At 41.4% G+C, this 27,804-nt stretch overlaps 1 protein-coding gene across 2 annotated transcripts; it reads left to right on the top strand.

Moving 5' to 3' along the window:
* The first annotated feature begins 16 nt into the window (after positions 1–16).
* eif5b (eukaryotic translation initiation factor 5B) lies at positions 17–27,676 on the top strand. 2 transcript variants are annotated; one of them, XM_017458035.3, is made up of 24 exons: positions 17–141; positions 10,979–11,101; positions 11,709–11,784; positions 12,875–13,514; positions 13,800–14,011; positions 14,272–14,422; positions 16,934–17,026; positions 17,121–17,207; positions 17,322–17,390; positions 18,247–18,548; positions 18,806–18,913; positions 19,021–19,131; positions 19,247–19,314; positions 19,543–19,684; positions 20,428–20,559; positions 20,838–21,020; positions 21,874–22,035; positions 22,145–22,276; positions 22,692–22,823; positions 23,151–23,227; positions 23,414–23,578; positions 24,066–24,204; positions 24,302–24,463; positions 26,583–27,676. In XM_017458035.3, the coding sequence occupies exons 1-24, from the start codon at positions 107–109 to the stop codon at positions 26,688–26,690; spliced, it is 3,609 nt and encodes a 1,202-aa protein (XP_017313524.1). In that variant the 5' UTR covers positions 17–106; the 3' UTR covers positions 26,691–27,676. The 2 variants fall into 2 exon arrangements, with proteins under 2 accessions (XP_017313524.1, XP_017313525.1); XM_017458036.3 differs by lacking the exon at positions 17–141 and adding an exon at positions 6,469–6,572.
* Positions 27,677–27,804: the final 128 nt, after the last annotated feature.

Here is a 27,804-nt window from a genome sequence, read left to right as displayed (position 1 = left end):
CACCTTCAATCGGCGCATGCGCAGTGCTGCTCCAATCGACCATATGCGCTAAGCAGTGACTACACACACAGCAGTGCTAAGTGGAGGAAATTATTACACAGTAATCATGGGAAAGAAACAGAAAAATAAAGGAGATGACGGGTAATGTATACTTTAGTGAAGGACAGCAGTGTAACGCGCTCGCTGTGGAAGTGAAATGTTTATAAGAGCTGTATGAGACACGGTCAGGTTATAATGTTAGCGCTCTGAGCCATGGGCTTCATGTGGCGGTAGCTAGCTAGTTAGCTTAGCCTCTGTGGCTAAGGCCTGCGCTTTGACTTAACCAGCTAACGTTATACCGGCTTTGGGATGTTTGTTTAAACACGCGGGGCGAGGAATTTTAGGTGTTATTTGACCTCTGTGTGTGTATGTGTGGTTGTGTAGTTGATTTAGATGTCAGTGCTGTATTATGAGTGTGGAAAAGCATCTGCTCTGGTCACCTGATGTTCTCTCTGTAGTAATGAGGAACATTAATATGAGTGCAGCATCATCTGTTTTCATTGTGGTGCTGTATTGTCTGTACAACAACACGCTGCTCTATTCAGGACTTTTGTCCCTCTGCTGCTTTTTAACAGCTCCTCGGCTCATTTTCTGCCTCCATGATGTGATGTTGCAGTGACTTGTTTCCAGGACAGGCTTAAAACACGTCACAGTGCTCAGAGACAGAGAGAGGGAGAGGGAGAGACAGAGAGAGTGAAAGAGGGAGAGACAGAGAGAATGAAAGGGGGAGACAATGAGAGAGAGGTAGAGACAGACAGAGAGAAAGGGGGAGAGAGAGAGACAGACAGACAGAGAGAGAGGGGTGAGAGAGAGACAGAGAGTGAAAGGGGGAGACAGACAGAGAGAGAGAGGGAGAGACAGTGGGGGTGGTGGTGGTTAGTTTACATGTTAAAGCGTTTATGACATGGACAGTAAGGCATGTAATCTTTGTTATGTGACCCTATGCTGCCAGCTCTTTTCAGGGGAAAGTAACTAATGCATTCTCAGAAGTCACCAGATTATGTCATGGACTAAGTTGCAAACGTACGTATTTACAAATACTACAATTGCTGTCAAGAACACAGGGGAGTCAGGAAACGTACATGGAAAGGAAAACGGTTATGGATGGAATAACACACTTATTACTAAGATATAGGAAATAAGAGCAATGAAAATATAGCAAAGAAGAGAGTTTTAAACCAAAAACAAAAAAAGGTGGAGTGTGCAGATGGGGGAGCAGTGCTGATCGGTGATTGGTTGCTGGGAGCAGTGCTGATCGGTGATTGGTTGCTGGGAGCAGTGCTGATTGGTTGCTGGGAGCAGTGCTGATCAGTGAATGGTTGCTGGGACAGTGGTGATCGGTGATTGGTTTCTGAGACCAGTGCTGATCAGTGATTGGTTGCTGAGATCAGTGCTGATTGGTGACTGGTTGCTAAGAGCAGTGCTGATCGGTGATTGGTTGCTGAGATCAATGCTGATCGGTGACTGGTTTCTGGGATCAGTGCTGATCGGTGACTGGTTGCTGGGAGCAGTGTTGATTGGTTGCTGGGAACAGTGCTGATTGGTTGCTGGGAACAGTGTTGATTGGTTGCTGGGAACAGTGTTGATTGGTTGCTGGGAACAGTGCCGATTGGTTGCTGGGAACAGTGCCGATTGGTTGCTGGGAGCAGTGTTGATTGGTTGCTGGGAACAGTGCTGATTGGTTGCTGGGAACAGTGCTGATCGGTGATTGGTTGCTGAGATCAATGCTGATCGGTGACTGGTCTGAGAACAGTGCTGATTGGTGATTGGTCGCTGGGAAAAGTGCTGATCGGTGATTGGTTGCTGGGAACAGTGCTGATTGGTTGCTGGGAGCAGTGCTGATCGGTGATTGGTTGTTGAGAATATTGGCTCATGCAAGCACAACCCAGTCAGGTTTAAAACACTGGAGTTAAGGTGCCCAAAGCAGCTGTGAGTCCAGACATCAGCTTAAAAAATATTTAGGTTTGTCCTTAAACGGGTCTAAAAATCTACTGAGAAGACGCAGTCATGAAATGCAGTCATGGGTGTAATGAGCATGAATGAGGTGGATTGAGGAGAAACTAAAAGCAAACAGACTAAGCACATATTGTCCAAGCAAATGACAAATTACACAAAAGGACAAATGATCAAATCATTAGTTTAGTGGCTTTTTGTTTGGACAACATGGTGTCATGGAATTAGACAACACTCACAGACTCGTCCTCTGAAGGTAAAAAAAGGTTTATTACAGAAAGATGGTTAATACAGGATAGAATAAAGCAGGATAGAATAATGAGAGCGCTCTGAAGCGTTTGTACTAAACCACTACTATATATATGAAACGCAGAGCATGACATAATTCTGTGCACCGATAAGAAGCGGTTAGAGGCAGTTCAAACAGGCTTTGTTTCAGGGTCTTGGAAGATGTTTAGACGAACCTTGAACAGAAGAACATGTTTGTGTCTCTGTAAGCAGATAAACATTCTGTACTGATCTCAGTGACATGGCATGGCCTTCTTAGGCGTTATCCTCAGATGTCAGTGAAACAGAACAAGAACAAAACTATTACAAAGTAAAAATGAATATTTTCCCTCACATTTCCCCCATTTTATCATTACAAAATATGATAACTAAAATTAACAGAGATATTACTATTCTATGAGTACATCAGAACTTCAGAATCCTTTCACGGTTCAACTGAATTCATCATGAAACAGACATAATGAAACTGCTAAGGCTGTTTTTGCGGATTTAAAGTAACCTGTCGTCAAGCAAGCTTATCTTAGAGTGAAATGAGAATCGTCATGGTCAAAGGAATATTTACAATAGGTGTGAAATGGATGTCAATTGGTCGTCATCGTCAGTGTCGCTGGGAGGATCTGATACCCAGTCAGGTTTAGGATACAAGTCAGATTGGTCATCAAAGACTCAGTCTTCGTCAACATCAGCGTTTGGTCATTAGTGATTTCAACGAGTGTGAGAGACTGCTCCGAACGAGAGAAACGATACAAGGCAAAATGAGCAAGACAAGAAGAATTATTGCACCTATTGGTAGACAGATGGTTAATATCCACGAGCCCCACCCCCCGAGTACTGAGTTCAGCCAATCAAACCCCATCGCTAGCCTGTGGAGGGTTGCGTATCGCAGACCGCCTGTGTTCAATGATGGAATAACCATTATGTGTCTGCATGACGAGGGGACGTGTGACATTGTATGGGTAGCACTGTTGGCAGTGATTCTTATGTCCAAAGGCGATACAGAACGGTTTACAGAGGCGCCAATATCTTGGCATACGGGCTTTTAACTGCTAATTGTCGTCCAGTCTGCAGCAATAGTCTACTAGAGAACTTCGCAAGCTTATGTGGGACCTATAGAAGTCACGTCGCCTTAGGCATTTAGTCCCGTCATCACGATCAGCTAAATACCAAATTTGGATAAAAGTGTGTGCATCATGCATTCTTCCTGCTGCAACGATGTGATTGGCATGATTGATCATTAAGTCTTCCACCCAATAAACTTCAGTATCGCGCTTTGGTTTATCTTTCCAGCTTAAGGGTCTACCCCCGGACCCCCAGTGTTGTTGGGAACGGTCCCAGATACCACCTATACCAGGAGAAGGGTGCACGATTAGGAATAGGTTTGTATGTATGAGTGGATGTGCAGGTCAGCATCTAATGATTTGTGTCTAGTCTGCAACAGTAGTCTGTGGTCAGGGAGCTTTGAGGCGAAAAAGGTTTGGTAGCGAAGTCACGTCGTCTAACCTCTGTCCCGGTCACGTGGCTGTATAGTACGAACTAATGAAGTTCAGTCCTCCTAAAGAGTACAGTTTCCATGTCGTCAACATTTTCTCCAAAAACTACATGTCCGTGATTTCGCAGTCTGCTAGATGCTACTTAAGACCGTCTATCGTGGAGTCGCGTGGGATTGGTGTGTCGATGTGTCGGGGTGTATATGCAGATCGTCGCTCGTGAGCGTAGGTCCTCCTAGAGGCCTCTTGATAGAGAATTACGGTCTAGTTCTCTTATTGCAGTCCCGTCTTCCCCAGCTCAATGCTCTGGCACTCGACTGCAGTGACTCGCATGCATCCACATGGCTCTCTGGCTGACCTTTACCACAGAGCGAGTGATGAAAAGGATCTAGAATGGCCCGACCACCGTGGCTTGTTCCACCTGGTCCTGCGGAAGTCCTTGATCACGATCCAATCTACGGGCTTCAGATCATGCGGCGGGCCCGTGGCTGGAGCTCGAAATGCCGCCTTTACCTGCTTGTGGATAGAGTGCAGAGCAGAGGACAGGGTTGCACAGTAATTTAACATTGCATGCTGCAGCGTCAGGAAGAGAAACTGTCACAGGTCCAATTCCTGTGTGTGGAGGTATCCCAAACAGTATCCCAAAGGGACTAAACCCATCCTAAGCCTGTTTCAGAACAGCATTTGCTCAGTCTGTTTTTTAGTGTCCCATTGACTACGTTTACATGGACAGCAGTAATCTAATTATTGACCTTAATCTGAGTAAGATAATAATGTGATTAAGGTGTTTACATGAGTCGCTTTTAGAATACTCCTGTCATGTTCCCATTTTACATGTTTTAGAACGTAATTAGATTAACAGCCCGCGTCATTACGTCACCGCGCCACACCGTCCGACGTCCCTCCAGAATTTCACGTATCAACATACAGGTCGTCTTCGTTATGGAACCGAATACAGTTTTGGGTGTTTTTATTTATTTTTTTTACGAACGCTTTAAGTGCAGTTAATTATTTGTCATGCTATACGTGCTGATACACAACTGCTTGAAGTGGTGGGTGTGTCCCAAATCGCGTAGTTACGGTCTATATAGTAGCCGAGATACATGTATTTTTCCCCACTACAGGCCTATAGTAGGCAAGTACGCGATTTGGGACACAGCCGAACTCTCTCGTTCGCCGTGTGTGATCGTGTCCTGTCGCAAAATGCGGTGAAAACTCCCACACGACATTCATAATGTGATTAAGGTGTTTACATGACACTACTACACGTCCATAATGCGACTAAAACAGTTGTACTCCACCTGTCTTAATTAGATTATTGCTTACTTCGATTATGACCTTAATTAGATTAAGGTGAGTAAAAATTGCTGTTTACATGGTAGTTTCTTAATTAGAGTATGGTCTTAATCGGATTAAGAGTGGATTATTGTTGTCCATGTAAACGCAGCTATTTTCTGTCTCTACCGCCCCACCACTAGCTGGATGATATGCACAGTGCTGCTTTAATTCAATACCCAAATATTCACCCACCTACTTAAGAGCATGGCTCACAAAAGGTGTGCCATTATCACTGGAGATTATCATTATCACTACCGCGTCTGAGTCCTGTTTGGACGTAGGGACGTGGTCTTCTCTACCTTGTTATGAGTTGCACAAACATCGTAAACAAATTAAAAAATATATATATTTTTAGAGTAATTAGAGAAACCAATGCTTTATGCAGCTATCATTCCCCCTTTTGACGCATGGTCCCTGCCATGTGTCAACTTTGAAGACAAGGACAGCTCTTGGGGCACCACCAAACTCCGTCAACAACCACGCAGCCTGCTTTGCGCCACACAGCCTTTTCCATGTCCGTGTAGCTCGTGCCTGTGTCTCCGGATGTGTTTTACTACACGTTTTTCCCATATTTTTCTTTTCTTTACAGCTTCTATAACTTTCAAAGTTTTAATCAATTTGACCTGCTATGAAAATCAAGTGAATGTGCATTCTCATGCACCGACAGAAAAGGTTCAAAATGTGTGCCAAATCTCTAGATATTCAATTAATCATATACCCTGTAGGTTCAATAGAGCAAACCTTAAGAATGTAAAAGAGTTTACCTGTGAGGGCGAGGCCACATACAGCAATTTGGTAGGACTTACAGTTTTCTCTTCCCTTCTTTTAAAGTTTTTTTAAAATTATTATTAATTTTTTTAGCTCGGTAGAATTTACTTGTGCGTTAAATTTGCCAAACGTATCATGTACCGCTGATCTGATGGAATGAGTCAATGGGGCATGCCACTTGATGATAATCCGCCGTAAAAATACTGCTTAATAAGTACTCTCTTTACTTATTCATTGCTCGAACCGGACTCTTTCCGTTAGCAAATATTTTTACCGTTATTATCTCTCTCTCTGTATATATACCCGTCTGTATATATCTTAGTTTTGAAGCTGTGATCTAAGAAACACCGATATCTCTGCCGTCACAGAGGCAAAGTTCCTGAACTTCTTATAAGAAATCGCTCCATGTAATACTTCTCTCTCAATGTAATACACACATTTCTTATATCATTGACTCCCTTCCATACAGACAGCAATACACAATGACATCATAAAATTCTAATTCTAAATCATTGACTCCCTTCCATAGAGACAGCAATACACTATGACATCATAAAATTCTAATTCCAAAGACTTCAGGGTGAAACTTTTTCACAAGCGTCCTCCAGTTTGCTTGTTGTCCCGTAAAGCTGAAAGGCCCACACAGCCCACCCAAATTGTCGTGGAATTAGACAACACTCGCAGACTCGTCCTCTGAAGGTAAAAAAAACGGTTTATTAGAGAAAGATGATTAATACAGGATAGAATAAAGCAGGATAGAATAATGAGAGTGCTCTGAAGTGCTTGTGCTGAACTACTACTATATATATATATGAAACGCCGAGCATGACACACTTCTGTGCACTGATAAGAAGCAGTTTGAGGCAGTTCAGACAGGCTTTGTTTCAGGGTCTTGGAAGATGTTTAGACGAACCTTGAACAGAAGAACGTGTTTGTGTCTCTGTAAGCAGATAAACATTCTGTACTGATCTCAGTGACATGACATGGCCTTCTTAGGCGTTATCCTCAGATGAGAATGAAATAGAACAAGAACAAAACTATTACGCAGTAAAAATGAATGATTTCCCTCACAATGGTTATAACCTTTTAAGTGTTTTACACACTTTTAAAAAAAGAAAGGAAAAATAAACGTTGCTGCCTATCTGCATTAAAGTGTCTGTGTGTAATGGTCTGCCCCCACATCGTATTATGCCATCTATGAGACCTCATACTACGAGTTTCATTGTCAAGTTATGGATGGGTATTAGAATTTACTATTAGATATAAAATATTCAACGTATTTACAGATACGGAACTATTTAATAATTATAGAAGTGATGTGCATTAATATGGAAGTAAACATGAAGCACACAGACTGAATGGGAAAATGTGGAAAATCCCATTTGATGTTGATTCAACACTTAAGGCTAATACTCTGTATGAGATGGGTGGATCCCTACTGTTAACATGTTATCGACATGTTATCTATGTTATTAGTGTTATCCACCAGTCCTTGACGTTGCTCATAGTGTTCCTGTTTTCCCCGGTAACTCTCGGTCCCGTTCATTGAGGCAACCTCGTAGTTTTATAATCCCACGCAACACTAGTGAGCAACAGCAGCGTAAAAACGGATAAATCTTTGATGACCGTGATTTATTGCCATTTTCTCTAATGGCAGTAAATTTGTGTGTAATTTTCATGCTCGTGCGACAGATTTCTATTCTAATGGACACACACTGACGTAACTAGATCATTTGTTTGACCTGTAATCTCAAAAAATAGAATAAAAAAGTGTCTGTCTAGTAGAGATGCAGCCAGAAAATCTTAAACCCAATAAAAGAAAATTTCTTTGAGACATTTGTTTCATCCTGGATTTGTTTATTTTAAATACAGTAACTCGAGTAAGCACTCTTTACAGCCGTGCTGAGCAGAAAAGCAGCTCAGACACTTGCACATCCTCCTGATGCATGTTTAACGTTCTCCTTATCATGTTACCACGCAGTTCAGTTGCATGTAATACAGATGATGAGAGACAAAATCACTTTGTCCCAGTTAAACCACCATTTTTCTATAAAGATATGTGTATACAGGATGGGTAGAAGTTTGTACACCCTGCAGCTGTAATTAAATTTGAATCAAACCTGAATTAGACCCTGGATGAGTTGGGGCAAGAAGCACCTCAGTTTATACATTTATACAGACACCGGGATAAACCACGGCGAGACAGATTATTCCGTGATACACCACTGAGCTTTGTCCTTGGTTCTATTCAACAAAAACAAGTTCTGCCTAAATCACACTTTCTGAAATATTTGAAATGCAGTCTCCTCCCTAATTAATACTTAATTTCCAGACAGAGAATAGGCTGGTATAACCAGTTAACCTCCTGGAATAACCATGCAACCATATATCCCATGCAGTGTCAATCATTTTTATTGAATACAAATGAAGTAAAAAAAAAAGGGATATCTAGTTTAAGTCCCATTGATCCTTTGGCTTTCTCTAAGGGTTCCTGTGTGTTTTGCGGTAGGCTGTAGATTTCTTGCTCATCGGAGTGAATGTATGTACACACACACACACACACACACACACACATATATATATATATATATATATATATATATATATATATATATATATATATATATATATATATGTATGTATATATGTATATATGTGTGTGTGTGTGTGTGTGTGTATATATATATGTGTGTGTGTGTATATGTATATATATATATATGTGTGTGTGTATGTATATGTATATATCTGTGTGTGTGTGTGTGTATATATATGTGTGTGTGTGTATATATATATATGTGTGTGTATGTATATGTATATATCTGTGTGTGTGTGTGTGTGTATGTATATATATATATATATATATATATATATATATATATATATATATATATATATATATATATATATATATGTATATATATATGTATGTATGTATGTATGTGTGTGTGTGTGTGTGTGTGTGTGTGTGTGTACGTATATAAAATGTGTATTTTATGTGATCAAGCACCTTCCTGTCTATCATCTTAATCTCTCCATTATCCATCCATTCATTCTTTAATTGTGTGTGTGAGTTTCATCACACCAATATGTGTGCTTAGAACAGCAGTTTAGAGTATGTGTGTGTGTTCGGGCCCTGCCCCGTCTGGTCTCGTGACGTGAGGTGACGTGCTCTGTGAGGTGCTTTCAAGTTTGCTGATGCAACTGTATGTAAGGCTCCTCTATTATAAAGGGCCCCATGTGTCATTCCGTTATTGCTGTATGTGAGAACCTGTAGAACTTCACCTGAGCCTCGCTAGTTTTAACTCTAAATAAAAGTCTAAAACGGATTGTTTTTAGATCTTTCGCTCAGGTTTAATTGTTATAACTTGGTCTGATTTTGTATAAAGATGTGTTTCTTGAGATTAAACGTCATCCAGTATGTTGAATTCTCGAATCCGATTTATCAGAAGGTGTTGGTTTGAATTTTTCAGAACAGCAGCTCTGACAGTAATGCTAGTTCTAATTCAAGTGATTTTTTTTATTCATATTAATCAAAGCGCTTGTTCAAATATTTTACTGTTTGTATAACAATCCGCTCACGCGTTCAGAAAGGTGCCGGGGGAAAGTATCATTGTTGATAGGATGAAGCTTTCTGTAAGTGGACGTTTATTTCAAACTTATGGAAGGAGTCTCCAGTGTCAGCGCTTTGTAAACATCAGGGAGTCTTCAGGACAGAAGGGTTTGTAGTTTGTGGTATCTTAGTAACGTGACAGACTTTGATTTTTGTCTTACTGACTTCGAGAGAGGGGAAAATAGAAGGGCTGATGGGGCATAATCCACTTCAGGGTGAGAACGGGAACGTCGCTTTGTATTGGGCTGTATCACAATCCCGTATCCTGACATAATATTGATATTGTGATGAAATCATGTCAGAGTGTATTTTCCGAGTTATCGTGTGTATCAGCAGTGTTTTAATAGAAATGACTAAATTCATTTACGTAGATGAGTAGAAGTATTTTTAAATTGCAATACTACCTTTTCTGTTTTGATAGCAAGCATGTACAGTACCGGTCAAAAGTTTGTGGACAGTCAACTGAAATGTTTCTCATGATGTTAAAAAGCTTTTGATCTGAAGGTGTGTGATTAAATGTGTGAAATCGGCGTCGTAGACAAAAAATATAATGGTGCCGACGTATTCATTTCTTTCATTAGAAAATTAACATTTTGTTTACATAAATATTTATTTTAAACGGACGACTCGGAGTGAAATATTCCGAAAAGCCGCCAATAAGATTCCAGCGTCGGTGTGAACTCCTTTAACACTGTTTAAAAAGCATCTCGGGGAAATTCCTCAAGAAATCGGTTGAGAAAACGCCAAGAATACATTTCTGGAAATTCTAGACAAAAGGGCGTCTACTTTGAAGATTCTAAAATACTAAATTATTTTGGATTTTTTTATCACAATATAATTCCCATAGTTCCATATTTTCTGATAAGCAATTTTGGTGCCAGCCAACATGTCCGGGAACGATAAAGTTTATCTTATCTTATCAAACTGGAAAAAATCCGGTCATCTCATTTCTGTGTTTATTTTGCACTGTAACGTTTTTGGACTATGCATAGTATATACAGTTGTGGGGGTGGGGGCGTGGTCAAGTGTCAGGTGTGGAAGGAGAGGAGGCGGGTTGAATCAGCAGGTAACTGTGACCTAGGTTGGATAAGGCAGAGTTTACTTGTGTGTGTGTGTGCTTTTAGTGTCTCCTGTTGCGAGAGAGAGCGAGGACCAGCACAAAGACGTGTGTGTGGTTGAATGAGTTGAACAATGCGAGGAAATCATAGTACACGTTACAGTAGAAGCATTTGAGAAAAAAAATATTTGTGCAGACACAGAGACTGTATTCAGGTGTGCAATTGCGAACGTATTAAATGCAGGAAAAGCGACAGTGTTTGATTTTATTGGACATTTTGTGTTTTTAATGGTCAAAAACCGGTAACGGAAACTCTGATATATACTGTATATGTGTGTATATATAAGATGTTAATGATCATTTTTAAAATTACAAAATGGCAAATTAATAGTCTGATGGTGAATAAATGACATTTTATTTGCTATGTTTTCTCTAAAGTGCCAAAGACGACGGAGTTGACATTGATGCCTTAGCAGCTGAGATCGAGGGAGCTGGAGCAGCAAAAGAACAGAGCAAAGGCATGGGCAAGAAGAAGAAAGGAGGGAAGAAAGATGACTATGAGTAAGTGTTTGTTTCTCTGCTTTTTTATTTTAATTTTTTTATATAAACCCCCTCAATCACTATGACTACTTACAACAGCAGGCCAAATCCGATCTTTTTTCTTCAAATGTGCCACAGATTTGTTACCTGCGTGGCGGTGTGAACAACAGAAAAAAACGCAGCGAATCTGACATTGTCAATTCTGATTTGGGCCGCTTTCATGTGTGGTACTGAAATCCGATCTGTATCCAGTACGTATCTGATGCGTGGCGATACAGCCTGAATTCATGCGACTTTTACATTAGTCCAACAAGAAACCAAGGACGCGAACTGCTCAAGTGGCCGAATAGCATGCCCTTTTTACAGCGCGCTTGAAGGCATCACGTGACACTCTGTTCCTTTGTGCATACGTATCAGTTAAGAGCGTGCTCTATTCAGACTATAGTCAGATATAGACCACGCCGAAGACACAATGGAAACAGCCTAACAAAAACACCAATCGGATTTGAGCAGTAAACTGGATTTGGGCCTCTTTTGCCTGCTGTGTGAACGTAGCCTATGTTACCAATCCAAAACCAGAGATAAGTGTCGGTCTAGTGTGCTAATGGTTGATGGTGGTGTTTTGCAGTGAGGATGACATCCTGAAAGAACTAGAGGAGTTATCACTTGAAACCCAGGGTGGAAAAGCAAAAGAACCAGCAAAGGTAACTCATAGAGTGTTCAACATGCTGTGCAACTGATTTACATTTATTCCTTTAGCAGACGCTTTTATCCAAAGCGACTTACAAATGAGGAAGTACAAGCAAAGCGATATATCAAGCGGATATATATCAAGTAGTATGTTACCATACAAGATTTTTTAATTGACTTCTAGAAAAGCAAAGTGTGCAGAGTAGAGGTGTAAGAGCCAGAGTAATTATTATTATTATTATTATTATTATTATTACTATTATTATTATTATTATTATTATTAGGAGGATAATGTGGGGTTGGCATTTTAGCGGTTAGTTGCATGCTCACGGAAGAGGTGGGTCTTTAGCTGTTTTTTGACGATAGTGACAGATTCTGCGGTCCGGATTGAGGTTGGACGTTCATTCCACCACAGAGGGACAGATAGTGTGAAGGTTCTGGAAAGGGACCTGTGTTAATCGATCGCAGATTGCGTGAGGGAACGGAAGCCTTGAGGAGAGAGTTGAGGTAGGAGGGTGTTCCAGACAAGGTCTTGTACGTGAGCATCAAGGCCTTGAATTTGATCCGGGCGGCTACAGGAAGCCAGTGGAGGGAGATGAAGAGGCATGCTGCTGCGTCCTGAATCATTTGAAGGGGTTTGATGGAGCTGGCTGGGTGATCTAATGATATCTGATGTTACAGGAAATGGGTATTCACCTAAAGTTTGTAAAGCTCCAGTAGTATAAAATTACATGCCTGTAAAGACCTAGACACAGTAGCCATTGTGTGTTGAACTAGAGTCGTTGAACTCTATGCCTTTTTTCCATACGTCCTCTGCTCTGCTTTTTTTTCCATGTATTTGTTTCACCTTCTGCCAGTTGAAGACTGCAGCGTAGGATATTTGCATGCATAAGTGTTCGTTCCAATGAAGCAGTCATATAATGCATGTATACATAACACAGTATTATTTACAGCTAAAAGTAGCTTGGGGTGGATTGGAGAGCTTAGCTAATTAGTTACAGTCACAGTTTTGTTATATATATAATCACGTAAACTCTCTTAGACACTCAGAAAGCCACAGGCTTGTCCCTAATGATCTCCTTATCTCCCACCGGCTGCTTCCAGAAATCCAACTCCATAGAGGACACAGAGTCCGAGCCAGCCCCAACCAAGGCGGAAAAGAAGAAGACCAAGAAGGGCAAGCGTGAAGACGATGAGCGTGAAGAAGCTCCGGGTAAAGACGACATGGAGAACGAGAGCAGGCCGAAAGGCAAAAAGGCACCTACGGCTCCCCCTGCTGCTTCTGCTGCTTCAGAGTCTGACAACGATTCGCAACCCCCATGCAAAACCAAGGTGGTCAAGAAGGGCGGGAGGAAGGGCATGTCCGACTCTGAGGATGATCATGAGAACGGAGGCGCAAAGAAGGCTGGAGGAGGCGACAAAGAGCAGTCAGACGACGACTCTCAGGCCGCACGCAAACAGAAGAAGAAAACAAAAGTGAAAGCGAAGGCTGACAGTGACAACGACGACGCAGAAGACGATGGCTCCTTTAAGATGAAGACGGCGGCACAGAAGAAGGCGGAGAAGAAGGAGCGAGAGAGAAAGAAGAAGGAGGAAGAGAGGGCCAAGATGAAAGCGAAGAAGGAGGAAGAGTCCGCTAAGAAGGATGCAGCTAAGGATGCAGGCAGTGCTGCGGCCCCTCTACCCACGGAAACAAAAAAGACTGAGGTGGAGGAGGTGGGCGGGGCCGAAGACCAGGGCGAAGGTAAGATTTCTTAGAACGGTTCCTCACAAAACATTAGACGTTCTTAGCATCTTTTTTTTTTTATTGCATATTATCTACTATTAAAATTTCTCTTGCCAAATTTGCCTTGACTGTTTTAATATAGATGTTTAATAGTTTTCTTGCAATTTCTAGTCACTAGTATTACATGTTAATAAGACTACTTAGTTTAAAAGAAAAACAGTTTAAATAAATTCAATTTCATGCCTAGGATTTTAGAGCTTGTAAAAAAAAAAACCAAAAAAAAAAAAACGTCGTTTTCCTCAGATGACGCCGAGGGTGAGAAGAAGAAGAAGGACAAGAAGAAGAAGAAGGGAGAGAAGGAAGAAAAGGAGAAGAAGAAAGGGCCGAGCAAAGCCGCAGTGAAGGCCATGCAGGAGGCCCTGGCTCGGATGAAGGAGGAGGAGGAGCGAGCCATGAGGGAGGAAGAGGAACGGGAGCGACGCCTGGCCGAGCTGGAGGCGCAGAGGCTCGAGCAGGTCAGTCAAACACAACACGGCTCTTCTGAGAGTCAGATTTTCTTGGAGAAATCCGGATACGCGATACATGCTATCTAAAGTAATCCGAGGTTTAGATTTCAGTAGAAAATAAAATGCTGTTGTTTTATTAGCTAGGGACTCTGCAAACCTACCCGTGTGTTTAAACCATACGTCAGTCATAGCTCAGAAGGTTTTTCCCACAGTTGTCGAAATGTCACTGAGATAATGAGCGTCGCTGAGAAATGTTTTCTCTCATTCAGGAGCGACTGGAAGCAGAGAGGAAGGAGAAGAAGAAGCAGAAGGACAAGGAAAGGAAGGAGAGGCTGAAGAAGGAGGGCAAGCTCCTGACCAAGTCACAGAAAGAGGCTCGAGCCCGAGCTGAGGCCACGCTCCGTGCACTGCAGGCCCAGGGTGAGAGAGAAAGGCAGACACAAAGAATGAGCAGTAGAAGAGGTGAACTTTATATCAGAACATCTTCAGCATATTTTATATATATATATATATATATATATATATATATATATATATATATATATATATATATATATATATATATATATATATAATATGCTGAAGATGTTCTGATATAAAGTTCACCCCTTCTGTGCGCAGCCTCTGCATGAAATAATTGACCGTTTCTTAGCTCTGGGTGTTTCTCTAATGAGGTCAGTTGTGCTGATCTAGTTTAGTAAAAGTTATCTTGGGCCTGGGTGTCTGCTGAGCACATTCTCAGAGACCTGGTTATGAAAATGTTTGATTCAGTTCAGTTTTATTTGTATAGTGTTTTTAACAATGGACATTGTCCCAAAGCAGCTTTACAGAAATATATCAATTCAGACAATACATTTTAAACGTATGAATTTATCCCTAATGAGTACGCCAGAGGTGACGGTGGCGAGGAAAAACTCCCTCACACAATATGAGGAAGAAACCTTGAGAGGAACCAGACTCAGAAGGGAACCCATCCTCATCTGGGTGACACCGGATAGTATAATTATAAATAAATACCTTCTATAAATGTTTGAATACTACATGTTGGAATAGTGCAGGTGAGCAACCAGGAAAATTCATCAGTTTTTACATGAAGTCTGTTTTGTTGAACTTCTCCACTGTTCACTGACGGAGACTCGAGTGCAAAACTGTTTGTGGTTATTGTAGTGCTGAGGGTATAATTGTAGTCCTGGCCAACATAGCGGAACTGTTCACATGAACTGAGGTCCAAAGCCATCTTAATGGTTTTTAAGTGCCATCCTCAGCAATCCCAGTGACCTCCAGGCCGCACCATGTGGGGCCATCCTCAGCAGCTGCATGTGACTTCCAACTGATGAGAACTCCACTCAGAAGTAGGGCATTAGGATAGATCAGGCAGGTCAGGATCATTGGTATCGCAGGAGTATCATGTGTAGCTCGACAGAGAGAGAGAGAGGGAAATAGAGGGAGAGATTATTAGTTATGCTTATTGTCCCGTAATGGTTAAGGACAATGTACTTTGCGTGAGTGCAAGCAGGTACTCCGGCAAGACTAGCTATGACAGCATAACTAAAGGAGAGCCAGAAGGTAATACAGACAAGAGGGCACCCTGGGACAAAAGGCAGCCAGCCACCCCACCATCAACAATTTTTCAATTCAATTCAATTTTATTTGTATAGCGCTTTTTACAATAGACATTGTCTCAAAGCAGCTTTACAGAAAACAAGCCTGGGTGAACAAGTTAAAGTGACGGGGTGACTGCATCCAAACATCCCAGTTCACCACAACATTCTCTGCCTGTGAGCCCTCTAGATCTGCTCCTTTACCTAAGAAAAAACTATTCACAAAATGCTTGAGTAAACAAATATGTTTTCAGCCTGGACTTCAACACTGAGACTGTGTCTGAGTCCGGAACACTAATTGGAAGACTGTTCCATAACTGTGGGGCTTTGTAAGAGAAAGCTCTTCCCCATGCTGTAGCCTTCACTATTCCAGGTACCAACAAATAGCCTGCACTTTTTGAGTGAAATAGGCGTGGTTGAGCATAAAAGACCAAAAGTTCGCTCAAGTACTGAGGAGTTTTATAGGTCAATAGTAGTATTTTATAATCAATGCGAAGTTTTACTGGGAGCCAATACAGTGTGGATAAGTTCGGGGTGATGTGGTCGTATCTTCTGGTTCTAGTTAGGACGCTAGCAGCTGCAGTCTGGACTAACTGGAGTTTGTTTATGCTCCTACTGGAACATCCAGACAGTAAGGCATTACAGTAATCTAGCATAGAGGTGATGAAAGCATGAACTAATATTTCTGCATCATGTATTGACAATATATTTCTTATCTTAGCAATATTTCTGAGATGAAAGAAGGCTATCCTAGTAATATTATCTACATGAGCGTCAAATGAAAGACTGGGGTCAATAATCACACCAAGGTCTTTTACTGCTGCACATGATGAAACAGAAAGTCCATCCAAAGTTACTGTGTAATCAGAAAGTTTACTTCTAGCTGCACGTGGTCCTAGTACAAGTACTTCTGTCTTATCAGAATTAAGTAAAAGGAAGTTAGTAAGCATCTTTTACATGTTCCTCAACTTTATTGAGCTGGTGTCTGTCAAATGTTGCAAATAATAGTAATGTTTTAGTGTTCATTAATCAGGAAAAACCCCATCTTGGAAGCATTTTGAACAAGTAGTCTTGAAGCTCTGAAATTCAGAGGGTTTTTTTGGTGAACAGTTTGGTGTTAGATAGCTAAATAACTTAACACTCAGATAGAGCCCTGTGATTTTTATTTTGTATATATTATTATTATTATATTATAGGCAGTATTCTGCACTTCAGAAGTTTTGTTAATACTTAAAATGTCCTGGTACTATACATTTTAAGCTTTTTGTTTCCTTTTTTTCCCCCTTTGGTATGATATATGTATGTTTATGCTCATTCTCAATTGTTTAAGGTGTTGAAGTGCCATCCAAAGACTCCATGCCAAAGAAGAAGCCTGTTTACTCTGACAAAAGAAAAAAGAAGCCAACAACACACACTCCTGAAGGTAACGTTTCCGTAAACCGTACAGCTTTGTATAACCCTTGGTTCATTTATGTAGTGGAATACAACTGTTACAATATTCCTGTTTGCTCTGCCAGAGACCTCAGAAGTTGCTTCACCCACGTCGGAGGTGGCGGAGCCTATCGCCACGGTGATGGTAGCGAATGCGTCCACGGAGGAGCCAGGTAATTGTGCACATGTACCTTTTTTGGTTGCTGTTCAATCCCGGGCTGATGCATGCAGTATTTCGATATTTCCCACGAGGCCAGGTTGTGAACGTTTTCTGTTTGTTTCTGCAGAAGCTGAAACTAAGGCTGAAAGCGCAGACCTAGATGACTGGGAGGCCATGGCCAGTGATGAAGAAAGAGGTACGACCACACACAACTAGATCCACATCAAGGGCGCTTTCACATGTCCAGCGTTTAGACCGTTTTTAATCTATCCTTTGTTTCACACACTGTGCAGAACAAAACAGTCGATATGAGACTGCCCGAGCGAGGCAGTCCAAACTCTGAGAAAGCAGTTCGACCCTGAATTACTTCCTGGGGCCAGGAAGTAAATATGCTGTGCATTATGTGTTATGGGCAGCAGTTTGACGTGCACTGAAGAACCAAAAAAACCTGGATACAATCCACAAAATATCTTAAAGTAGTTATTTATTATTTAATCATTTATTTCGAGTCTGTTCTGTTCTCCATACTCGGTTAAATTTTGTAATATTTCTACACTTATTTGCCAAAGCTTTGTTTACCTTGTCCCGTCATTTTTTTTTTTTGTAACCAATGAATGAAGGAGTAGATTTTTCAGGGACTTTTTCCAAGTCCCATTCTAATACAGTTCCTCAGCTGTGTCTTAAAAATCTGTATTGAGAATGTGATCAGTAGGCTGATAGGTAGTATTCTGCCGTAATTCTAAACGTAGACTGTTTTTTAAATGAAACCTATTGTTGGAGAAGCTCAAAATTGCGAAACTTAAAAATGGACATTATAATGACATTATAATTAACACACTTGAAACTTCTGAAGTGGAACTGCAAGTTTTGTTACCAGACCACTGGCCAATGTAATATTATTACATAATATTATTACCAATGTAATATGCAACGCTCCAGTTTCCTAACGCCAGACGTGCTGTGGAAAAAGTCCTTAAGCTTAGGAAAGAAAATCCGACAACTTGTATTATCGCGGACATTAATGTGTTATTGTTTTTTCTTGTCTCTCTCAGAGTTGAAGAAGGTTCACATCGAAGTGAAGGAGACCGCAGCCACTCAGCCAACCCGCAAGGCTCCTGCTCCTGCCGAACAGGAGAACGGTAGCGAAGAAGAGGACGACGAAGACGGGGACGACGAAGAGGAGGACGATGAGGACGAGAGCGAGGAAGAGGAAGAAGACGAAGAGAAGGACAGCCAGACAACCAAAGAGAAGAATGGGAAAGAGGAGAGCTCGGAGTCGAGCAGCGAGAGCGATTCGGATGACGAGCGCACCAAAGAGGAGAGGATGTACGACAAGGCCAAGAAACGCATAGAGGTACAAGCGCAAAAAAACGTGACGATGACCACAAAGACATGACATGGCGGTACAAGCGGTAAAACAAAATGCTAAAATGAGCACACACACAAGGCTTACAAACGCATAAAAAGTATAATACACACACATATACACCCACAGCCAAGGAGATGAGAAAATGTTGGTATGCTAATGATACTGAGGAATAAAAGGCAGCTGGAACGGAGACTACTCGCAAATCTCAGTCTGAGTTGTTCATTTGTTTTTTTGTTTTGCAGAAACGGAGACAGGAGAACCTGAAGAACATCAACTTGGACAAACTGAGAGCTCCTGTGGTCTGTGTGTTGGGGCATGTAGATACAGGGAAGACCAAAATCCTTGACAAGGTGTGTATGCGCACGCATTGCTGTATCTACCAATTCCGCTTTTGGTTCACAGAGAGTACGGTGTGAGTTTATCAATACAGCTCAGTTCTGCTCTTTCACACCTCCAGCTACGACACACGCACGTACAGGATGGAGAGGCAGGTGGAATCACCCAGCAGATCGGTGCCACCAACGTTCCCTTGGAAACCATCGTTGAGCAAACCAAGATGGTGAAAAATGTGAGTACCTTATTACACACTAATAGGAATATGTGCTCTATTTGGACACTTCATAGACAAAAGTTTCAAATATTTTCATGACGTTGGTGTGTGTTTTGTATTTTTTTCCGTTTAGTTTGAGAGGGATAGTATAAAAATTCCAGGAATGCTGATTATCGACACACCGGGACACGAGTCTTTCAGGTGAGCATTAATCGCCAGCTGTGTGGATTCCTGATCGGTCTGATCGTTTGTTGTTTATATAAGGTCCGTCTGCCTCTGATCTGCCTTTCTTTCAATCTTCGTGCTTTTATTTTTTTCTTCCTGGTCTGTCGTTCTGCTTTTGTCTTCCTTCCTTTTCTTCTTCCTGCTTCTTCCTTTTCCTTCATCTCGTTTCCCTTTTTTCTCCCTGGATTCTGTCCATCTCTGCAGTAATCTGAGAAACAGAGGCAGTTCCCTGTGTGACATCGCGATCCTCGTGGTGGACATAATGCACGGACTGGAACCGCAAACCCTCGAGTCCATCAACCTGCTGAAGGAAAAGAAGTGCCCCTTTATTGTGGCTCTTAACAAGGTGGGGGTCTCTGGAGATCTGAGATCAGATGCTCAGCCGTGTTCAGATCGCACTAGTTTTACTTGTGGAGATGGGGTGATATCATTATTACTGGAGTACATTAGGGATTTTATTTACAGGGCTGCACGTCCACGTGTCGGGAAAGTTTATGCCATATTTGACCTTCTCCCAAATGGCCAGTTGAAATAACCCCAGATCGTATACTGTATATCCTATCTGAATTGACATGTTGGTAAAGATTCAGTTGTGTCTTGTGCAGAAAGAAGAGGTTTTAAAGTGTAAAGAAACTCCAGGAAGCACCCCAAGACTCTTTTCTCTTGTTTCTCACCAGAACTAAAAATGAAGCAAAGTATTGGAGTTTATTGGAGAGTGATAACATATAGATAACGTTTCACATGAGGCAGAGATACAGCCGACAGGCAGATGATAGTCATGTGACCTACTAATGATGACACGTTGAGGCCACGAGCCCTAAATGAAGTGGTTCTAACGAAAATCAAAACATTCTTGTCAGTCAGTATTAAAATGTAGGTAGTACGCATGGTATTAGTGTGGTGACCATGCGTGCATTGTGAAGACCATCTAATGTACTGGGAGGCTGAAAGGGCTGACGATTTAAGTCTTGGTACTAAATATTTAATGATCGTGAGATGTGGCTGCGCAGGATGAAATCCCTGTTGTCACAGTTTTTGCTAGAGAAACGTGTATTAATATGGCACGAAACTTCCACCTCTCTTTCTCAGATCGACCGTCTCTACGACTGGAAGAAGAGTCCGGACACGGACGTGGTGGCTACACTGAAGAAGCAGAAGAAGAACACTAAGGATGAGTTCGATGAGCGAGCCAAGGCTGTCATGCTAGAGTTCGCCCAACAGGTTTGTCCGCACTCGATGCCATTCATGCCTCGCTTATACCTTAATAATCTGAGAAGATCCTTCACTGGTATCTTGTAATATAAAACGTGATATTTATCACACAGAAGCACAAGTGTGTGTCTGTACTCGGAGTTAGCGCAGGTCGCTCTACGGGTGAATCTCCACATCGCAGTAGAGCAGGACCTGTGTGTTTAAAGACGCTGTTTTAAGTTAAATTAAAAGTATATATGATTTATAAGTTGAGATGATTCATGTTTTTATTGTGCGTATGTGCGCAGGGTTTGAACGCAGCTCTGTTCTATGAGAATAAGGACCCACGCACTTTTGTGTCTCTGGTGCCCACCTCTGCGCATTCAGGCGACGGCATGGGCAACTTGATCGCCCTGCTGGTAGAGCTCACCCAGACCATGCTGGCACGCAGGCTGGCCCACTGCGACGAGCTCAGAGCACAGGTCATGGAGGTGAGTTTTGAAATTCTGTTCGGTCAAAAAAACGTCAGTGTGCATGCAAATTAGAACGTACACTACCGGTCAAAAGTTTGTGGACACTCGAATGAAATGCGTCATCATCTTAAAACCCTTTTGATCTGAAGGTGTGTGATTTAAATGTGTGAAATCGGTGTTGTAGACAAAAATATAATCGTGCCGACGTATTCTTTCATTAGAAAACTAACATTGTATTTACAAAATAATCTTTTAAACGGACGACTCGGAGCGAAATATTCTGAAAAGCAGCTGATAAGAGTCCAGCGTCAGTGTGAAGTCCTTTAACACTGTTTAAAAAGCATCTCAGGAAAATTCCTCAAGAAATCGGGTGAGAAAATGCCAAGAATACATTTCTGGAAATTCTCGGCAAAAAGGGGGTCTACTTTGAAGATGCCGAAATATTAAATTATTCTGATTTATTTTGGATTTTTTTTTTTTATCACAACATAATTCCCATAGTTCCATTTGTGGTCCTCCAGAAGTTTTGATGACTTTATTATTATTATTCTAAAATGTGTGGGGGGAGGATAAAGAATGTGTGTGTGTGTGGGGGGGGGGGGGGGGGGGGGGGTAAAGAATGAGTGTGTCTAAACTTTTGACTGTTAGTGTATTTTCATATTTATCGTATGCGAATTAGTAGTGATGATTCGATTGGGTAAAAGCACAAAACAAAGCTGTCGTCTGAACCACAGTACAATGAGTGTCTAGTCATGCAGCAGATGCTCAGGATAATTCTTTGGAAAGTAGGAAACTGTTTATGTTGTACATTTTTTTTTATAACCAGCAGCATAATTACAACAGAATATGCTTCCTGCTGTTTCTTGGCCAGGTAAAAGCTCTGCCTGGTATGGGCACGACGATAGACGTGATCCTGATCAACGGGCGCTTGCGCGAGGGCGAGACCATCATCGTGCCGGGCGTGGAGGGGCCTATCATTACTCAGATCAGAGGACTGCTGTTGCCTCCTCCTCTCAAAGAGCTCCGTGTCAAGGTCTGGTTCTGGCTTTCCACAACTTCCAGCCTACATGCTGGAACATTCAGTGCCATAAATTCCTACAGATGTGTAAAAGTTTCCTGTCGAATATCTTTGTATATCTCAGAATCAGTATGAGAAGCACAAGGAGGTGAATACGTCTCAGGGAGTGAAGATCCTGGGGAAGGATCTGGAGAAGGCTCTGGCAGGCCTGCCGCTGCTCGTGGCTCATAAAGAGGACGAGATTCCTGTACTGAAGGTGAACCTTTTTTTCTTCTTCTTTGTCTCTGCTCTTTCTATACTGTTTCATCCACTTAGGAGGAACATATGCTACTGTTTTAGTTTGTTTATTTATTTTTTTAACACATCGTTTTTTTGGCTCTCGTTGTTTGGGATCATGGTGGCACACTTACAGCGACAACGCATTAAATAGTTAAATAGCAAAATGTCCTTCTAGACCACGGTAAATATTTAATGTTGGAGCTGTTAATCATCAGTGTGAGAGTTAGAACTACTAGCAAACTAATGCGGGGGGGGACAGAACAGAACAAGACTGTGTATTGGCCCTTTCTCTCAATCTTAATGGCATAAATATCACTTAACATGTTTTTCTAGGACTGATTTATGAAAAATCCTGTTTCATCGCATGTTTGTTTTTGTGTACGTCTGTGTAGGATGACCTGATCAGGGAGCTGAAGCAGACACTGAACGCGATAAAGCTGGAGGAGAAGGGTGTGTATGTACAGGCATCGACATTGGGCTCACTAGAAGCGCTGCTGGAATTTTTGCGCACATCCAAAGTGCCTGTAAGTACAAAGAGAAATCCCGAATCTAATCTGCATTCACTAATTTTTTTTTTTTAATTTTTTTAATTTATTTTATTTTTTGTTTTTTACATTGAAGTAGTGTTTTTGGCTCCACTCATACATGCGTTTTCTCATATATGGGTTCAAATCACTACTTGCAATTTTTTTGTGATTGAGCCACGAGCCTCTAATATTTATCAGTGATGCGTTTGTTTTGTAATATGCCTCCGAGGCTGTGTACATGTTCGTAGGATATTGTATAGTTTAACCTGAACTAAAACCCGTCCATTGATTGTATTTGTTTATTTTTTGTTTTTTTTATCTCAGTACGCTGGCATTAATATCGGTCCTGTTCACCGGAAAGACGTCATGAAGGCATCTACAATGCTGGAGCACGACCCACAGTATGTATTTGCTATATGTCTCTCTAAACGTGTTCTCTTTATTTATTTATTTATTTTTCCTTTTCTTTTCCTCCAGAGCATCTAAATAATGGATTCTAATGTTTAATAATATTTTCCACAATATGGCTTAAGGGTATTCTCCTTTACACGTCACGAACCGTTGCATTTTTCTCTTGTCTGCTGCAGGTACGCAGTGATACTGGCGTTTGACGTGAAGATCGAAAGAGACTCTCAGGAGATGGCCGACAGTCTGGGCGTGAGGATCTTTAGCGCCGAGATCATTTACCATCTGTTCGACGCTTTCACCAAATACAGGGAAGACTACAAGAAACAGAAGCAGGAGGAGTTCAAGTACGCGGTCTTTCTGTCTGGCTCTGTAGCTCCCAAATCATAACACTTATGTACTAGATTACTACATCAGACATGTTCTTAAACGGGTTTGTAGATGAGAGGATTTATTATTGAAATAAATACTATTTGGCAATTGAAGGAAATGATACTGAAAATCCTCCCCGAATATGTGTTTAGCAAACATGGTCCATCATCCTGGTCTTTTTATTATTCTGTATTTGTTCTTATACCTCACTGTGAACACTATAGATCTGATTTTGTCTTATTGTTATATTCTGCTGTATTTCTATAATCACTTGCTCTTAAAAGTATTTGTTTGGCTCAGATATATATATATATATATATATATATATATATATATATATATATATATATAGGTTCAGTTCATGCCATATTGTACAGAATGATTTTCCAGAAAGAAAAGATGGTGTGTGTGTAGTAATAACCTATCCCCGTCCCTATCTTTTGCTCATCTTGTCGCTACTAGGCACATAGCAGTGTTCCCCTGTAAGCTGCGCATCCTGCCTCAGTTCATCTTTAACTCCAGAGACCCTATAGTCATAGGGGTGACTGTGGAGGCAGGAGTACTGAAGACAGGCACCCCGCTGTGTGTCCCTAGCAAAGCAGTAAGTGTCTGCGTGCGAGTTTGTGCACGGTTTGGTTTGGTTAGGTTAAGTTAACGCCCTATTCCACCTGCCTATACCTTTCGTGATCTTTGTTCAGTTCGTCGAGATTGGCATCGTGACCAGTATTGAGGTGAACCACAAGCCAGTGGACACTGCGAAGAAAGGGCAGGAGATCTGCATAAAGATCGAGCCAATTCCCGGCGAGTCGCCCAAGATGTACGGACGACATTTCGAGGCTGTGGATATCATCGTTAGCAAGGTGAGACCTTATTTAACGTTTTTTTTTTGGGCCTCAAATAGTAAATGGGAACTAATTTCAGGTACGAACTAAATTTGGTAGAACTGAATAAATGTCACACCACACGTGACCTGGAGTCATTGTATTTGTCACGTTACTGCATCGAACCTCATCTGCATAGAATTGAAAAAAATCTCAATTCAGATGTCACTTGGTGTTGTCAATGAAATCATGGCTCTGTGTTGTGCATGTACATAGAAATACTTGCTGGTACACATGCTGGTTACCGAGGTGATGTCACCAAAATATTAATACATGAATAATGCCTACAGAAATTCTCAAAAGGAGGAGGGAAAAACTTCAAGTTCGTCTTTTGTAAGCAACATGCTAGCCAGCTAACTGTGACGAGTGATGCATTTTTACCTCCTCAAATAAAGTCACCAAAATGTATAGTCAGGGTTCTAGATTTAGCAAGCTCATTTATTTTTGCTGTAGACTGAAGACATTTGGGTTTGAGATCAAAAGATGAATATGGGAAGAGAGTTTAGCTTTTATAGATTTTAGCTTTTATTTCCAGGCATTTTATGTGTAGATGTGTTAAATAACATGCATAAGAACATTTGTACCAGACCACCCAATTCGTAGGCAAGTAAAAAGTACTGGAATACGTGACGGACAGGTGTTTCTTGTTACGCAGGTGTGTTCTGTTAGATCGATCGTCAAAATAGTAAATAGCTCTGAATATCTACTCCTGGTTTTAGCCTTCGGTTTCACCTGTGAAGACTGCATTAGTTTTTAAAAAGGTTTAGCCAACATGAAAGAAACTTCTGGTGTACTGAACAAGAAAGAAACTTCTGGTGTACTGAACAAGAAAGAAACTTCTGGTGTACTGAACAACTGGCACTGAATGGGTCGACCCAGCCAGGGAAAACGACAACATCTGATGACAAACATTGTGAGAGCTGTGAAGAAAAACCCCAAAACGACAGTCAGTAACATCAACAGCCTGCACAGGGCAGGGGTGAAGGTATCACAATCCACTGTTCGAAGAAGACTTTGAGAGCAGAAATATGGAGGCCATGGCACAAGATTTGTTTGTGTACCAGTCATCAGCAGTACGAATCGGAAAGCCAGATTGGAATTCGCAAAGAAATACAAAAGTTTTGGAACCAAGATTAACCTCTACCAAAGTGATGGAAAGGCCAAAGTGTGGAGAAAGTAAGGATCTGCTCATCTGTGAAACATGGTGGAGGTCGTGTTACGGCTTGGGCTTGCATGGCTGCTTCTGGAGCAGGCTCACTCATCTGTATAGATGAGGTAACTCGTGATGGCAGCAGCAGAATGAATTCAGAAGTTTACAGGAACATTTTGTCTTCAACAATTTACGGAGAAGGGCATCCAAATTAACCGGGAGGAACTTCATCATGCAGCAAGACAACGATCCAAAACACACTGCCAACTCAACAAAGGACTTCATCAGGGGGGAAAAGAAATAGTGGAAGGTTTTAAACTGGCCAAGTCAGTCACCAGACCTTAACTCAGCTGAGCAGCATTTCACCTCCTGAAGAGGAGACTGAAGGGAGAACCTCCCTGAAACAAACAACTGAAGGAGGCTGCGGTAAAAGTGTGGAAAGGCTTCACAAAAGAAGAAACCAACAGTTTGGTGATGTCAGTGAGTCTCACGATTGATGCAGTTATTCCAAGCAAGGGATATGCACCAAATATTAAGTGTTATTTACTTGTAAATACCAGGAAGTAAAAGCTGAAATCCTGAACTCTCGTCTCATATCCATCTTTTGATCTCAAACCCTTTGGTCTTTGGTGTACATCTCAAACAAATGAATTGGCCTTGCCGTTCCAATAGTTTCGGAGAGGACTCTGTCTCGTAATGTTGATTGATCTAAAGCAAATCCTTCTGTATATACAATATAAAGTCATTTAAAGGTACTTTGATTTCTGATGATGCTGTGATCAGACATGTTGATTTGACGTCACTTGCTGAAATAGGGATTTGAGGGGTAGGAATTCCTTTAGTCGTATGCGCCCTTATTCCTGATGGTGAATCCCGGTCAATAAACTAAGAAACTGGTGACTGCGGCGTTGACTAAGCTTTATTTATTTATTTATTTTTACCCCACAGATTACCCGTCAGTCCATCGACGCGCTGAAGAACTGGTTTAGAGACGAGATGCAGAAGTCGGACTGGCAGCTAATCATGGAGCTGAAGAAAACTTTTGAAATCATCTGAGCACACACAATGACTTTCAAACTGACCTACATGCTGAGACCACACACACACACACACACACACACACACACACAGATACACATATACACATATACACTGACAAATGCAGAGGGTAAGTGTGGATATCTGCAGGGGTGAGAAGTGCTCCTCCCTGTTTTCCCTCCATCTCCTCCTTTATGAGCGGTGGAGACGACTGAAAAAGAAGAAAAGTGAGAGAAAAAAAAAAGTTTTTCTGTGAGAAACTGAACCTATTACCACTGTTTTTAACAGTGACCGTTAGAGAAACATTTACACACTATTCCAAACGTGCCTGTTATTTCCTATCGACCTGTTTAGTTTCCCTGGAGCGTGGAGCTGCTTTTAAGGAAGCGTTAGAGGAATAGGTCACCCAAAAATGCCTAACATGGTTAATGATGTATGAAAATGAAGGAGAAGCCGTTAGTAAAGTTATTATCGGATGCTAATCGGCTTGTGCTGGCTTTCATGAATTAATAGCAATGTTAACATGTTTGGGTTAAGGTGTAGTGCCAGTTTTGCAAGCTCAGTTTCGGCCGGTCTTTGTGTCAACTTTAGTGTCAGTGGTGATGACACTCCATCAAATCATACACTGTAAATTTGTTCAATAAAGCATATAGTGTCAGAGAGGGGAAATGTAGGCAAGAGGGGATTTCACTTGCTTAAAAAAAATTAAATCAAGGATTTTAGACTATGAGTAAATATGCCTGGTCAGTGTTTTGTTTTTATATATAAATATAATGGTTTAATTCACAACGGAGCATAAAAGACTGGATTGCAAGTGCTTTATGCTCCTTTGTGAATTAACCCCACATTATACGGTATTTGTCGCAAGACCTTTGCCACTACACTTGACGCTGCCTTGTGCCTGTCTTTACTGACATTGTTCGATTGGTAAAAATCTCAATTTCCCCCGAATGAAAGGAAGAATCATTGTCGGTTAAATTACCAATAAAGAAATGGCATACTTATAGGAGTTGTATTTGAAACGTGATGCGAGTTTCTCTAGATGTTCCTCTTTGGGTTCTGTCTTCACCTGCTGAAGGAAAAGCTTTCTGAAACACTGCATCATTTCCAAGGGAAAGAGCATGAGTTTGAA

The sequence above is a fragment of the Ictalurus punctatus genome, chromosome 26, assembly GCF_001660625.3.
Source record: "Ictalurus punctatus breed USDA103 chromosome 26, Coco_2.0, whole genome shotgun sequence".
NCBI classification, from domain to species: Eukaryota; Metazoa; Chordata; class Actinopteri; order Siluriformes; family Ictaluridae; genus Ictalurus; species Ictalurus punctatus.
This window is presented reverse-complemented; position numbering and strand designations above follow the sequence as displayed.

Coding starts and splice junctions, on each gene's coding strand:
- eif5b (XM_017458035.3), top strand. CDS start 107: ATGGGAAAGAAACAGAAAAATAAAGGAGATGACGG. Junction 18,914..19,020: donor AGACCAAAATCCTTGACAAG/GTGTGTATGCGC, acceptor TCACACCTCCAG/CTACGACACACGCACGTACA. Junction 23,579..24,065: donor CAGAAGCAGGAGGAGTTCAA/GTACGCGGTCTT, acceptor TGTCGCTACTAG/GCACATAGCAGTGTTCCCCT.